The 15,580-nt window shown below is 40.9% G+C and overlaps 1 protein-coding gene across 3 annotated transcripts; it reads right to left on the bottom strand.

Annotated features, from left to right (window-relative positions):
* Nucleotides 1–3,533: 3,533 nt before the first annotated feature.
* Nucleotides 3,534–10,975, bottom strand: RMP24 (ribonuclease MRP subunit p24). Of its 3 annotated transcripts, none has more exons than XM_019930407.3 (5): nt 10,830–10,975; nt 10,723–10,745; nt 8,243–8,442; nt 6,461–6,660; nt 3,534–4,110 (listed from the first exon to the last, which is right to left on the bottom strand). In XM_019930407.3, the coding sequence occupies exons 1-5, from the start codon at nt 10,904–10,906 to the stop codon at nt 3,960–3,962; spliced, it is 651 nt and encodes a 216-aa protein (XP_019785966.1). In that variant the 5' UTR covers nt 10,907–10,975; the 3' UTR covers nt 3,534–3,959. The 3 variants fall into 3 exon arrangements, with proteins under 3 accessions (XP_019785966.1, XP_019785965.1, XP_033693556.1); XM_019930406.3 differs by having other exon boundaries at nt 3,534–4,113; nt 10,830–10,971; XM_033837665.2 differs by having other exon boundaries at nt 3,534–4,113; nt 8,903–10,745; nt 10,830–10,954.
* Between the last annotated feature and the right edge of the window lie 4,605 nt (nt 10,976–15,580).

The raw sequence follows: 15,580 nt of genomic DNA, 5'->3' as shown, positions 1-15,580 counted from the left end.
CTTGTGATTTGTCCATTTATATTTTCTAATTCTTCCTGATTCAGTCTTGGAAAGTTGTACTTTTCTAAGAATTTGTCAATTTCTTCCAGGTTGTCCATTTTATTGCCACGTAGTTGCCTGTAGTAGTTTCTTATGATCCTTTCTATTTCTGCATTGTCAGTTGTAATTTCTCCTTTCTCATTTCTAATTTTATTGATTTGCGTCCTCTCCTGTTTTTTCTTGATGAGTCTGGCCTAAGGTTTACCAATTTTGTTTATCTTCTCAAAGAACCAGCTTTTAGTTTTATTGATCTTTGCTATTTTTTTCCTCCATTTCTATTTCATTTATTTCTGCTCTGATCTTTATGATTTCTTTCCTTTTACTGACTTTGGGGTTTTTTGTTTTTGTTCTTTTTCTAGGTGCTTTAGGTGTAAGATTAGATTGTTTTGAGATTTTTCTTGTTTCTTGAGGTGAGATTGAATTGCTATAAACTTCCCTCTTAGAACTGCTTTTGCTGCATGCCACAGGTCTTGGGTTGTCGTGTTTTCACTGTCATTTGTTTCTAGGTATTTTTTTATTTCCTCTTTGATTTCTTCAGTGATCTCTTGGTTATTTAGCAGCACATTGTCTAGCCTCCATGTGTTTGTGGGGGTTTTTACAGTTTTTTTTCCTGTAATTGATTTCTAATCTCATAGCGTTGTGGTCAGAAAAGATACTTGATACGATTTCAATTTTCTTAAATTTTCCGAGGATTGATTTGTGACCCAAGATGTGATCTATCCTGGAGAATGTGCTGTGTGCACTTGAGGAGAAAGTGTATTCTACCACTTTTGGGTGGAATGTCTTATAAATATCAATTAAATCTATCTGGTCTATTGTGTCATTTCAAGCTTGTGTTTCCTTACTAGTTTTCTGTCTGGATGATCTGTCTGTTGGTGTAAGTGGGATGTTAAGGTCCCCCACTATTATTGTGTTACTGTCGATTTCCCCTTTTATAGCTGTTAGCACTTTCCTTATGTATTGAGGTGCTCCTATTTTGGGTGCATAAATATTTATAATTGTTATATCTTCTTTTGGATTGATCCCTTGATCATTAGGTAGTGTCCTTCCTTATCTCTTGTAACAGGCTTTATTTTAAAGTCTATTTTATCTGATATGAGTATTGCTACTCCAGCTTTCTTGTGATTCCCGTTTGCATAGAATATCTTTTTCCATCCCCTGACTTTCAGTCTGTATGTGTCCCTAGGTCTGGTCTCTTGTACACAGCATATATATGGGTCTTATTTTTGTATGCATTCAGCCAGTCTGTGTCTTTTGGTTGGAGCATTTAAGTTATTTACATTTGAGGTAATTATCGATATGTATGTTCCTATTACCATTTTCGTAATTGTCTTGGGTTTGTTTTTGTAGGTCTTTTTCTTCTCTTGTATTTCCTGCCTAGAGAAGTTCCTTTAGCATTTGTTGTAAAGTTGGTTTGGTGGTGCTGAATTCTCTTAGCTTTTGCCTATCTGTAAAGCTTTTGATTTCTCTATCAAATCTGAATGAGATCCTTGCTGGGAAGACTAATCTTGGTTGTAGGTTTTTCCCTTTCATCACTTTAAATATGCCCTGCCCCTCCCTCTTGGCTTGCAGAGTTTCTACTGAAAAATCAGCTGATAACCTTATAGGGATTCCCTTATATGTTATTTTTTGCTTTTCCCTTGCTGCTTTTAAAATATTTTTTCTTTGAATTTAATTTTTGTTAGTTTGGTTAATATGTGTCTTGGTGTGTTTCTCCTAGGGTTTATCCTGTATGAGACTCTCTGTGCTTCCTGGACTTGGGTGGCTATTTCCTTTCCCAATTTAGGGAAGTTTTCAACTATAATCTCTTTGAATATTTCCTCAGACTCTTTCTATTTCTCTTCTTCTTCTGGGACCCCTGTTATTTGAATGTTGGTGAGTTTAGTGTTGTCCCAGAGGTCTCTGAGACTGTTTTCCATTCTTTTCATTCTTTTTTCTTTACTCTGCTCCTTGGCAGTTACTTCCACCATTCTATCTTCCAGCTCACTTATTTGTTCTTCTGCCTGTTATAATCCTGTTGATTCCTTCTAGTGTGTTTTTCATTTCAGTTATTGTGTTGTTCATCTCTGTTTGTTTGTTCTTTAGTTCTTCTAGGTCTTTGTTAAACATTTCTTGTATTTTCTCAGTCTGTGCCTCCATTCTATTTCCGAGATTTTGGATCATCTTTCCTATCATTACTCTGAACTCTTTTTCAGGTAGTTTGCCTATTTCCTCTTCATTTATTTGGTCTTGTAGGTTTTTAACCTTGCTCCTTCATCTGTAGTATATTTTTTTGTCATCTCATTTTTTTTGATGGGTGAGACTGTGTTCCTGTCTTACTGGTTGTTTGGAATGAGGCTTCCAGCACTGGAGTTTGCAGGCAGTTGGGTAAAGCTGGGTCTTTGTGCACAGATGAGGAACTCTGGGAGACCTGACTCCAAGGAATATTCCCTGGGGTCTGAGGTTGTCTGTTAGTCCAGAGGTTCAGACTCAGTGCTCCCACCACAGGAGCTCAGGCCTGACCCCTGACCTGTGAATCAAGATCCAAAAACCCACGCACCAAAAAAAAAAAAAAAAAAAAAAAAAAAACCAACATGGCGCATAACAATAACAAAGAATAAGAAATAAAATTAGAAAACTAATAGATATATTAGAAACAATAAAGGTATAAATGAAACAACAACTGGAAGAGAAAACAGAACCAAAATAGCAAAAAAAAAAAAAAAAAGGCCAGAAAAGGCCTTGGCTTAGGCAGGGTGTGGGGCTTAGGCAAGGGTGGGGTTTAGGCAGGGGGCTGGGGCCAATGCTCAGGTCCCACGGGGCCAGAAAAGGCCCAAGTGGGGGGCGGGGCTTAGGCTCAGCGCAGCTGGATGGGGCCCTGGAGTGCTGCCGGCCTCAGAGTGCAGAGTATCAGGGCCAGGACCTCAGCAGGCTCGCCACGGCCCAAGTGGGTGCGGGAAATGATAGCTACATTCCCCCCCAATCCTCATACCCCCAAGGGTCCGTCCCCATTCACTTCTACTCTTCCTCCCCCATCCTCCAATGCCCCCACACAGCCAGAGGGGGCCCTGGAGGGTGGAAGACAAGGCCCATGACCCCAGCAGGTTCCCTGGGGCCCAAGTGGGCAGGGGAAATGCTAGCTGTGCTCCCCTCCGATTCTCTGAATCCCCGAGGGTCTCTCCGCATCCCTGTTGATCCCCTCACAGTGAGTGGGCCTCTTGAGGCGTGGGAACCCCACCCCTACCGCCACCCCTCAGGGGTGCCAGTCCCATTCCACCTCCACCTCTCCTCCCCCCTCGCTCCCCCGCCCATGTTCTGCCTTATCTTTTGGGGGTTCCTCCCATACCCTTGGGTGTCGAGGTCCCCCACCAGCATCTGGTAGGTGCCCTAGTTGTGAGGAGACGCGGACTCTGCGTCCTCCTACTCCACCATCTTGACTCTGTCTTCCCATGTTATGTTCTGATATAAATTTTAGACCTAAAAATAAGTCTTCACCAGAGCAAATGAAATGCCACTTATGGTGAAATATTATACTTTATTGTTTTTCTGAATTATCAATAAGGTTACAGACACCTAGAAAGGAGTAAGCACACCTCTCATAAAGATCTCAATTTCCTTATGAAATAAAATGACATAATGAAAACTTAAGGGAGGAGAAAATAATAATATAACCACTCAATTCCATATATATCTTTACTACTTACAAGGACCTTTCATATATTTTTGATCCTCACAATCACCTGGTGAGGTAGGCAGGTTTCAGTTTTTCATTCTAATGAGGTATTTTCTCCATAAACACTGAAGAATGCCAAGAAAAGTTTGCTCTTGAACCCTAGTTTCCATGTATTTTAAGAATAAATAAGTTCTTTAAAAGTAGGTTTTCTGACTAACTTTAGTTTCAGAAATTACATTAAACATTTCTTATTTTCATAGTCCATCCTTTACAAAGAAGACAAGAAATTTCTGAAGTCCACCTTTGGATTCTTTTCGGATTCACTCTGACTAAGCAACATTTTTAGTTGAGAGAAGTGTTTCTTTGTTTTGCTCACATTCTTTGAGGAGCAAATGGGTGTTGACTGTCCAGATTTAGCTCTTCTGAAAAGAAACATAAAGCCACACTTAGGTATACTGACAAACAACAGTTCTTCCTTCTTAGCCTAGATACCTGCTACTAGAATCGTTTTCTACTCTTCCATAATTATGGCCATATATGAGCAGTGGCTGTACCCAGCAAAGTCATTCCAATTTTATTTAAAAATCTCCTCACTAAACAGGCTACAGGCAACATTTAGGAGGTATAATGAGGGTTCTGGAAGCTTCTTTCACCACCTGAAAGAGAAAGCTAAAGGCAAAGTGTCATCAGGTCTGAGTTCCTTGTAAGTCTGACACCAAGATTCATGACAGTTCTAAGCAAGGACTTTAAAAACATATTTTTTCTTCACAGCTCAAGACCATTTCTTTCTCAAAAGTGAAGAATATCAACCTACACATATAGGTACCATTCCATTGTATTTTCGCCCCTACAATATAAGCTCCATGGGGCAGACACTTTGTACAACTAACTGTATATTCCAGTGCTTTTTAACAGTGCCAAGCACAGAGGATGCCCTCTAAAAATATCCACTGAATAGATGATTCCCCATCTGGTATGTGTGTATTTATGCCTCGTTCTATTTCCTTCCTTCTAATTGTGTTCATCCCCCCAAACAATATTTGGGGTTTGTCAGTCTCATCCCTTTTCTGACTCCCCATCCATGATAAATGTGAAATAGCTTTCTCTTTCCTGCATATATCTAAGAAGGAGTCTGGTCTAAATGCAATTGAATTATTTTAAATATGCAAAATGTTCTTTTATCTGCACATGTCCAATAAAGTAGAAACTTCCATGATGAATTCCTATTGTACCAAACATCAAAATAACTAGGAATATAGAGAAAACTGGACTTGAAATTTTAAATGTCAAACCCAATATAAAAAAACCTCAATTCAGTAAAAACAAATAATCCAGTTCCTGCTGAATTTTGTTATTGATTTTCAAGAAACTACCAGACTCTTTTGTAACAAAATGTTTAAAAATTCCTTTCACAGTTTCTATGGAGCTAAATTTATTGATTAGCATAGTGAAGAGTGTATTGAGGATTATTAAAAATAAAACATGTGCCCAGTCACACAGTTAACTTGGTATCATTTCACAAATCCCTATTCAGTTAGATTGCCACAGGAATTTCTGATACAGGAACAGCAAGAACAAAGGTTTAGAGCAGGAAAGTAAACTGAGTGCTTCAGTTTTGCTGACACATAAGATGAATTAAGGCAAGTAAGAGAGGCAGACAGATTGGTGCCAGGTAGTGGGGGCTGGAAATCCATGCTGGAGTATTTGTTCCATATGCTACAGAGTGAGGTGCTAAAGCTTCTAATCAGAACTGTGCTTTTGGACTTCCTGGTGGCACGGTGGTTAAGAATCCGCCTGTCGGGGCTTCCCTGGTGGCGCAATGGTTGAGAGTCTGCCTGCCGATGCAGGGGACACGAGTTCGTGCCCTGGTCTAGGAAGATCCCACATGCCGTGGAGCAACTAAGCCCGTGTGCCACAACTACGGAGCCTGCGCTCTAGAGCCCACGTGCCACAACTATTGAGCCCACATGCCACAACTACTGAGCCTGCACTCTACAGCCCATGAGCCACAACTACTGAGCCCATGTGCCACAACTACTGAAGGCCTCATGCCCAGCACCCGTGCTCCGCAACAAGAGAAGCAACCCCGTGAGCCTAGAGCCCATGCTCCAGAACAAGAGAAGCCACTGCAAGGAGAAGCCCACACACCACAACGAAGAGTAGCCCCTGCTCGCCACAACTAGAGAAAGCCTGCATGCAGCAACGAAGACCCAACACGGTGAAAGATAAGTAAACAAATAAATATATAAAAAATAAAAATAAAAAATATCAGACTAAAAGGGCTTGAAACTAGGAGCAGGAAGACTCAGGGAATTATTGTAGTAGTCCTGGCAAAGAGTGAATAATGACCTGAACAGATAGCAGCAGCAGGGAGAAAAAGGAAAGAATAGCTGCAGACACCTTGGAAGCAGGATGGGTAGAAACTGGCGACTAACTGGACCAAGACTGAGCAAGTAGGATTGTCAACTATACTCACCATTTCAGGTCAGAATGTCTAGAAGGGCATGTTCATTTACAGAATAAAGAACTTAGGAGGATGGGCAGGTTTGAGTAGTTACCTGTGGGGACATGTAGGGGTGGGAAATGGATATATTTAATAGGCAGCTGGGAACAGGTCCAGGGAGAGACTGGAAGTAGAGGAATACACCTGGAAGTCAGTGCAGTGATGACTTCCTCAACTGCATGGCAATTTCAGGGAGTGTATTAACAGAGAAATTAGAACTCATGGGTTAACACTGGTAATTTAAATAGCTTAATGGATTAATATACCTGAAAATCAATGCTGGGCTCTTGGCTTTGGAACCAGACATATCATGATTTAGTTTTGCAGAACTTAGAGTCTTTCTCTCTGGGGTCTTTAGGCTGAGTTTACTTGCAGGAGTGGTAGGATTGCTCTTCAATGTTGACAGAAAGCTTCTAGTTTTACCATGATGTTTAACTGTTCTGTTGCATGTTTTACAAGTAATCACCTGCCATAAAAAGAAGAAATAGTGGGTCTGATTTCTCTTATAATTTAATCCAATAAACTGCATGCTCATTAAATTCATATACATAAGGGACTAAACCAGGTACTACAGGGTGAGTAACAAAGGCTGCCCTCAGCAAGCTTGTAAACTAGCAGCAGGAATCAGACAAGACACAAACTTAAAAGAAAATCTTCAATAAAAAGTTAATGGCTAAACATTTGTATATAATTTAAAACACCTTTTTAAAGATGATAAAGTCTTTACTTTCTCAGTGTAAAACCGTGTTCGGCAGGGAATGGAGGAGACTGGGAATGATACCCTTTAACATCTGGAAAGTTGTTCTTTATAACAATAGTAGACATTTAGCATTTTTTTGCAGACAAACTCCAAGCCTTTTCCCAATACAACATGGCAAAATATCACTGAAAATTTAATTGACTCCTTCAAACCTTTATTCTGTAAATACAGGTCTAAAGCAATTTATAAAACCAATCAAATGAATCCTCACATTCTCATACTTCTTCACTTCATTAGCGATAGAGGTTGACTTTCTTTTCAGGATTCATTTTCCAACACATGGTTCATTTTATAGCTAAATGCCTTTCTTCTACATATCTGACTCACAAGGCACAGGATTCAGCCCAGGCCTCAACAAAATTAACAGAAACTAGTTTAGCTGAGAAGTACTCTGATGTTCATGAGCAGGTAAAAATGCATTTATAGAGGTCTATTTAGGTTACTTTATGCTTTCTATAAACAATCAATTTTATGACATAGCAAAATTCATTTACCTGTCCAATTATGGTAAACTCCTAAATATGGCAGTTCCAATCTAAGTTATTACCAACTGTAGTCTTGGGCCAGACATAATCTGTCATAATGTCCAGAATGCCCAGCACAGTGCCTGGTAGTAAGCAAGCACTCGAATAGTTGATGAATGTTAACACAAAACATGCAGATAAAGTGTATCTGATACTGGTCTCTATACAGTAAACCAGAGTAATTTGCTTTTGGTTGTTTTATTGCACTTAACATCCCCAATACACAGCATTGTCTGGCATAAGATAGATCCTCAATAAATGTTTGATGAATGAACATAAGATGCACTTACCTTTGTTGGGCATAAACTTAAATACATACTCTGACATGGAGCGGAGGTGACTGAAGAAGTAACACTGGTACCTAATACATAAGGCAAGAGCTTTATGTATACCTAATACATACTGTTGTTCGAAGAAAGGAACCATTAGCTGAAAAAATAATTTAGTGGTAACTGCAGTTCAGGTGAAGTCACACTGGTGAGCTCAAGAAATTCTCAACTTTGTGAAAATAATTGTGCTCAGCAATAAGATCTGGGCAATTGAGAGTTCACGATGTTTGGTTTTAGGTAATTGTGAAAAACAAAAATAAGCTGTACTCTTGATGAAACAGTAATCACTAGAAAGAAATCCTATGTATATATTTTGACAATCTAAATATACTACTACAAACCTCTGAGTTATATTCAGGCTAATTCTTAACCTCATCTTAAGTGAAAGAAAAGAAAATTCTGGTTTACTTATACATACTGGAATTGAAATCTTACCAATACACTTGTGGAGTCTTTGTACTTTTTCAAAATTTTTGCTTCTTTAAAACTGAGTGTATAATTTCTTGCTTCTCGATTAAGAAGTTTCTGTATTTTGGGTGTCAATTTGGGTTTGGGTTTGAGACGTACTCGAGACTTATCCTGAACCAGCAACTGGAAACAGTATGGACATGTTCCTTCAAAAGTGCTTTTATCATCTAAAATTATACAAATGAAACTCACGAGTCAGCAAACAGAATATTTTGTTACTGTAAACTATCAATATTATAAATGCAAAAGAGTATATTATTTAATACAAGCAAATATACATTTTCCTTAAGCACACTCAAAATATGAGAATTTACAAAACCATAAATCAGCAATAATTTATTTTATAAAACACTATAATTCTATCCATTCACTCCTTTTAGCAACAGATAGGTAAGTCCCCACCCTTTGCTACACTGTTCATTACTTGCTACCAAGTAAAAAAGGCTGTATTTCTCATCAATTTTACAAACACATTTATCACAAAATAACAAATTATATTGTGACTTTCCTTTTTAAAACAATTAGCACAATTCTGTGGTTGTGAGCTGGGCTTTGTCTGCAGTACAAGGTAACAGGACAACAGCCTTGCCCCAGGACCTTTATGCAGTCAAGAAAGCATTCACTGACCATCTACGATGCTAGGCTGTGGAGACATAAACATGGAAGTAAAGGAGTTGCTACCTTTACAGAACTCACGCTCTTGGGGAGCCCTAAACAAATAAAGATAAGATTGGTAAAAACTGCAACAGAATATGATTAAAACGCCCTGAAAATTATTAAACTCTGCATAGACTAGCCAGAAACACTTCCAACAGGCTTGGAAAAAGTCATCACAGGTGACTGTAAACTCTTATCTGTATTTGGAAATGGCATCTATTATTGGTAACGGGCTTTCAGGTACAAGTACAGTGAAAAAGCAAGCATGGTTATTTCGGGAAAGGTGAGGTGTGAAGGTGATGCTGCTGAAAAGGAAGGTGGGCACACTATCTGTTATTCAATAAATATTTATTGGTGAGCCCTGTGTTAAGTACTAGGGATAGACAGCACTACAAAAAGCCAAAGACCATGTTCGTAACTTAGCTCTGCCAAATGTAAAATTCATTCATATTTACTGAGTGACAGTTAAGTGCCAAGCACTGTTCTGGGTGTGGGAAATACCACAGAGAACAAAGGACAATTCATGCAGAGAGACAATGAATACAACAATGCCAAATGTTAAGTGCTGGGGAGAAAAAAGAAATACAGGAAAAGGAGAATGGGGCATAGCGATGGAGCTGCTATAATCTTAAATAGGGCAGCCAGTGAAGGCTTTGTGGGGTGACATTTGCAAGAGACCAGAAGGAAGTGAAGGAAGAATCCAAGGAGATATGTGAGGTAAGATTTCCAGGTAGAAGGAAGGGCAGGTGCAAAAGGCTGTGAAACAGCACAGGGGCCTGGCAGTGGTTGGAGTTCAGTGAACAAAAGGGAGAGCAGGTCGGAGAGGTAATGCAGACCTATGACATAGGGCCATGAAGTCCCTTTAAAAGATTTTCACTTTTACTCTGAGATGGGCAGTTATTTCAGAGTTGGTAGCAGAGAAGTGACATGATCTAGCTTAGGTTTCTATTAGGCTCACGTTGGCTGCTGGATTGAGAATGGACTGTAGAAATGCATGGGAGCTATTGCCAATAATCCAGGAGAGAAACTGATGGCTTGGACCACGGTGGTAAGTTGGATGTGGAGAGAAGTGGCTAGATATTGGATATATTTTAAAGCCAGTGGGATTTCTGGCGTACTGGCTTGGGGAGGAAGGCTGTTAGTGAGTCAAGAGTGGCTCCTAGGTTTGGGGGCTAATTCTTAAGGATGGGGTTACCATTTACTGAAATGGGAATAATTGGAGGAGGCGGGTTGTCGTGTTGGGGGATAAAGCTTGAATTTTCGCCTAGCATAATATTCAAAAAAAGTTGTCAACGTATCTGAATGAGTCTAGGATTCGCGGGAGTGGTCTGGACTGGGGATATAAATTTGTAAGTCCTCAGTATGCAGAATTTAAAGGCCATGAGAGTGGATGAAAAACTGTCACCAAGGAATTGAGTGTAGCTAGAAAAAACGTCCAAGGGATGAGTCCTGGGACACTCCAACATTTGTAAGTTGGGGAAATTAGAAGAAACCAGCAAAACAGAAGTACTGGCTAAAGAGGTAGGCGGTGAACTTTGTGATGGTCCGGAAGCCAAGTGAGGAAACTATTTCGAGTAGACTGATCAATGCGTCAAATGCCGCTAATATGTCAGGCAAGATAAGGCACGTTAAGGAATTTGGATTTTTTTACGAAACTGAGAAGCCTCTCGAGGGGGTTTATTATGGCAGTGGGTCGATCTGATTCTTTTGGATCACCCTGAGCGTTGTGGGGAATGAAGGCGAGCGGGGCAACGACAGCCTGACCCACAACCAACGGGCGTCCTCCCTACCGTGTGACGAACTGTAGGCCCAGCTGCAAAAGAGAAAGAGACTCATAAGGGACAAGGAAACATCCCCTAGCGGCTAGCCTCCCGCTCCCCCTCCCTCCCTCTCTTACAGGAGATAGCGGGCCTGGCCCGGGCAGCTATCTTGTAGTTTCCGCGCCGCAGTCTCAAGGTAGTGCTTCTGCCTCATAGCCACCGCCACCTCTGCACCGCTGAGACCCGGTCACCAAAAGAGACTCCGGAAACCGGATTCCCAACGTGGCGGACTTTGACGTCGGGATAAGAGCTCCCTCCGGAAACAGGTGCCCTAGGCTGAAGGGTTCCGGTGCCTTCGCGTCCGGTCCGGCGCGCAGGCGACCCTCCCCCTGCCGTTGGCCCCGCCCCCCGGGTCCCACCCCGTCCCCGCGGGCGAGGTGGCGATCACCTCAGACGATAGTCTGGGTGGAGCAGCTTGACTGGGCAGGGGTGGCAGCGTCAGGAGCCGAGGGTGCCGCCCGCCTCTCCGTCTTTGTCTGGTAGCCTCCTTTACCATACCCCTGGTTGTCATTTCATCAGCCCCCGTCGCCCTCTAAATTTGCGGGCTGGGGTACTGACTTGGGCCGCGGCGGGCGGAAGCGCGGTCCGCGGGGGGCAGCTGGGAGAAGCGAGGCCTCGAGCTTCCTTCCTAACTTCCGTCAACTGAAATTCAGATGACATAACGTTAACCAATTTTAGGTGAACAACTCAGCGATGTTTAGTACAACGGCAGTGTTGTGCAAACACCACTGTTACTAGTTTGGAAACATTTCTGTCAGCCTACCGGTACCCCATTAGCAGTTACTCCCCATTCTTCCCTCCCTCCCAGCCCCTGGCAACCACTAGTCTGCTTTTTGTTTCTATGGATTTACCTATTCTGGACATATCATATAAATGGAATCATACATGGAATCTCTTGTGTGAGGCTTCTTCCATTTAGTATAATGTTTTTGAGGTTCATCCACTTTGCAGCCTATATCAGAACTTCATATCTTTTTATGGCCGAGTAATATTACGTTGTATGTATGTACCATGTATTGTTTATCCATTCATCCATTGATAGACATGTGAGTTGTTTCTACCTTTTGGCTATTGTGAATAATGCTGCTATGAACTAGAACATGTATTTGCTACTGTATCTGTTTTCTATTCTTTTGGATTTATACCTAGCAGTGAAATTGCTGGGTTATACTGTAATTCCATTTTTAACAAGGATTCCAGTTTCTCCACATCCTCACCAACACTCATTTTCTGGTTTTTTAATTCTAACCATCCTAGTAGTGTGAAGTAGCATCTCTTTGTGGTTTTGATTTGCATTTGTCTAATGGCTAATGATGTTACGCATCTTTTCATGTGTTGTTGGCAATTTGTATATCTTTGAAGAAATGTCTGTTCCACTTCTTTGCCCATGTTTAAATTGGATTATTTGCCTTTTGTTGTTGAGTTGTTAGAGTTTTTAAAAAATATATTCTGAAAAAAAAAAGGAAAAAACAATATATTCTGGATACTAAACCCTTATTTATCCTTCATTTTTAAGTTCAGGAAGGAGTCAAATGATGCAAAAGTTTGTAAAGAGAAACTATATATTTACTCCTATATAGACATATTTTAATTTTTCAGAAGAAAAGTTATTACGTCTGCTCTTCCCACCTTTCCATCCTGCTTCTGTGAGGTGATCAACATTAGCAGTTGGGTCTCTTCTCCTTCTATGACCTTACACATGTAAGCACTTGTATGAATGTATAAATATCCCCAATCGCCATCACCACACAAACAACAACAACAAAAAACCAAGACATACACAAAAACCAAAAACCAAAAATAGAATGTTAGTCCTTTACGATATAACTTGCCTTTTCCCTTAACAACAGGCCACAAACATCTCCCCAGTACACACAGTTCTCACATGTACTTTTTAATAGCTGACAATATTACAAAATGTAATGAACCATAATTTATTTTCCTATTGATGAACATTCAATTTTTTTTCAGTTCTTTGCTAGTTCAACTAGTATACCAGCAAATATCTTGTATATGCTAATGCTTTTTATTTCTTTTGTCTGAATTCCTAAAAGAGAAATCACTGAGTGGAATGATATCCATATTTTAATTTGCTAGAGCATTCAAAAAAGGTTGTAGCAATTCACACTCCCAGCATCAATATGTGAGAGAACTGGGTCAAACTGGATGAGTGAAAAGGCGAAGGTCTTTAGTTCACTTAAATACCAGTGAGATAAAGCCTCTATTCATTTATTTCTTGATGGTTTGCATTTTCTTTTGTGAAAAGAAATCGTCACTGGGCTGTTTATCAATTTCTAGGAATCTTTGTATTTTGGTGAAATTCATCCTCTGCTTGTCATTTATGATGCAATGTTTCCTCACTTAACTCTTATCCTTGACAAGGTTTATAGCATTTTTGCCACACAAGATTTTGTATGTGGTCAAAATCTGCACGATTGGGTCTGGGTTTTCTGTATAGTGTTAAAGGGCCTCGTTTATGCTGAAGCTAGACAACTGACTATTCATCCAAATGTTTTTCTCATACTTTTCTAGTTTGGTTTCTTCCATATACATCTCTTTTTTTTTAAATAAATTTATTTATTTATTTTTGGCTGCGCTGGGTCTTCGTTACTGCGTGTGGGCTTTCTCTAGTTGCGGCGAGCAGGGGCTACTCTTCGTTGCAGTGCACGGTCTTCTCAGTGTGGTGGCATCTCTTGTTGCCGAGCACAGGTTCTATGTGCACGGACCTCAGTAGTTGTGGCATGTGGGCTCAGTAGTTGTGGCTCATGGCCTCTAGAGCGCAGGCTCAGTAGTCGTGGGGCTTAGTTGCTCCATGACTGTGGTATCCTCCTGGACCAGGGCTTGAACCCATGTACCCTGCATTGGCAGATGGATTCTCAACCACTGCGCCTCCAGGGAAATCTCTCTTCCATGTACATCTTTAAACCGTATGAAATGTATTTTCACTTAAGTATGAGGTAGAACATATAACTGGAATTTTTTCCAGATGCACAGCAAGTTATGCAAAGATCCCTTACTAGCTAAACTAGTCTTTTTCTACTGGAATTGAAGTTTAAAAAAATATGCACTGAACACTGCATATGTGCCAGGCACTTTTTAAAGTGTCTTGTATTAATTCACGTCATCCTCACAACCCCGTGGCATAGGTGAAATGTCAGCTTATCTATATAAGTTTTTTTAAAATAAAGTTGCATCTGCTTCTAGATTTTTTTTGTTTCACTAGCCGGTAAAGCAGAAGAGGAGAAACGCACTGTATACACATGTGTACATACTCCCCTGGCCCCCAGCACACTTTCCTTCAGCTATTTCCTTCTATCTGCTCTGAACACCGCACTCCTATAACCAGATGCCTCGTCAGCACCACTACTTGCATCACAACTTATTTTCTCAGATGCCGTGGGGCCCAGATAGCACCCTTGGCTTCCCCCACCAAAGAGCCATTGCTGCTGCTGCTTCCCACCCCTTGTAGCCACTCCACCCACAAGCTCTGCGGGCTCCCAATCAGAGGCAGATCATGACTCTGCCCACTTCTCCTCACACCTTGGCCATCCTCTCTTCTTTTGCCTGCATCCCTACCTTGGCTCCTACATTCTTTTCCTGCTTCCTTTCTCCCAGTCCATTCTTCACAGGGCAGACAAAGTGACATTCTTAAAATGTAAATCATTTGGGGGGACATGGAGTGTCCTCTGCAAGCTCCTCGTTGCACTTGGAACACAAGCTCCTTGCCCTGCTCTCCAGGGCCCCATGTGGCTGGTCATTGCCCCACCGCAGACCTCACCTTGTCTCACCTACCTATACTCATACTGCTCCTGTCTTGCCAGCCTTCTCTCTGTCACTCAACATATCCTGCTCAGACCCACCCCAGGGCCTTGGCTTTGAATGAGGATCCTTTCCATGGCTACTTTTCCTCCTCATTCATCTTGGCTCAAATATCACTCTCTCAGAGAGGCGTTCCTTGACCACCCAATAAAGAACTGCTTCTGGCCCACCCACCAAGTCACTCTCTGCCATAACTAGTTTTTATTGTCATAGTAACCTCACTATCTGAAATTGCCTTATTCATTCATGGTTTGCCTGTTCTCCTCCTGTTATCCTCCTGAATGCCTTGGCAACAGGACTTGGTCTGTCCTTTTTGTTGCTCTTTACGTGGACCCCAGCCCAGGGCCTGGCAACAGAGCAGGGGCTCAATAAGGAGTTGCAAAATCATACTGGAAGGAAAGGAAGTTGAAGGGGTTGAAAATAAAACTAGATTGGCCATGAGTTGACAGTTGTTGGCAGTGAGTTTGTTATGTTTATTTATTTATTTTAAACTTTTTATTATGAAAAATCTCAAACATATACAAAATAATCACCATAATGTAATGAACTTTCATATATACACCACACAGCAACTCTCAGCATCCTGGCATTCTTGTTTCATCTCTAACTCTCCCTAATCCCCTTCAATTATAATAACAATTGTAAACATTTTTAAGGAAAAATGTACCTATGTTGAAATGTACAAATCTTAAATGTACAATTTAAAAAGTGACTATACTCCTATCAAGATATAGAACATTTCCAACCCCCTGGAAGAGGAACTACACTCTATCAAGATTTTCCTCATCCCGTAAGTCCCTGTAGTGATCTTTCCCAGTCACCTGCCCCTCAAAGAGGCACCACTTTTCTTCTCCTTCTCTTCCTCCTCTTCCTCCTCTTCCCCCTCCTTCTTCTTCTTCTTCTCCTTCTCCTTCTCCTTCTCCTTCTTCTTCTTCTTTCTTCTTCTCCTCCTTCTTCTTTTTCTTCTATCATATATTAGTTTCACCTGTCCAGAATTTCATACAAGTGG

Source organism: Tursiops truncatus, chromosome 13 (assembly GCF_011762595.2).
Source record: "Tursiops truncatus isolate mTurTru1 chromosome 13, mTurTru1.mat.Y, whole genome shotgun sequence".
Classification (NCBI taxonomy): Eukaryota; Metazoa; Chordata; class Mammalia; order Artiodactyla; family Delphinidae; genus Tursiops; species Tursiops truncatus.
This window is presented reverse-complemented; position numbering and strand designations above follow the sequence as displayed.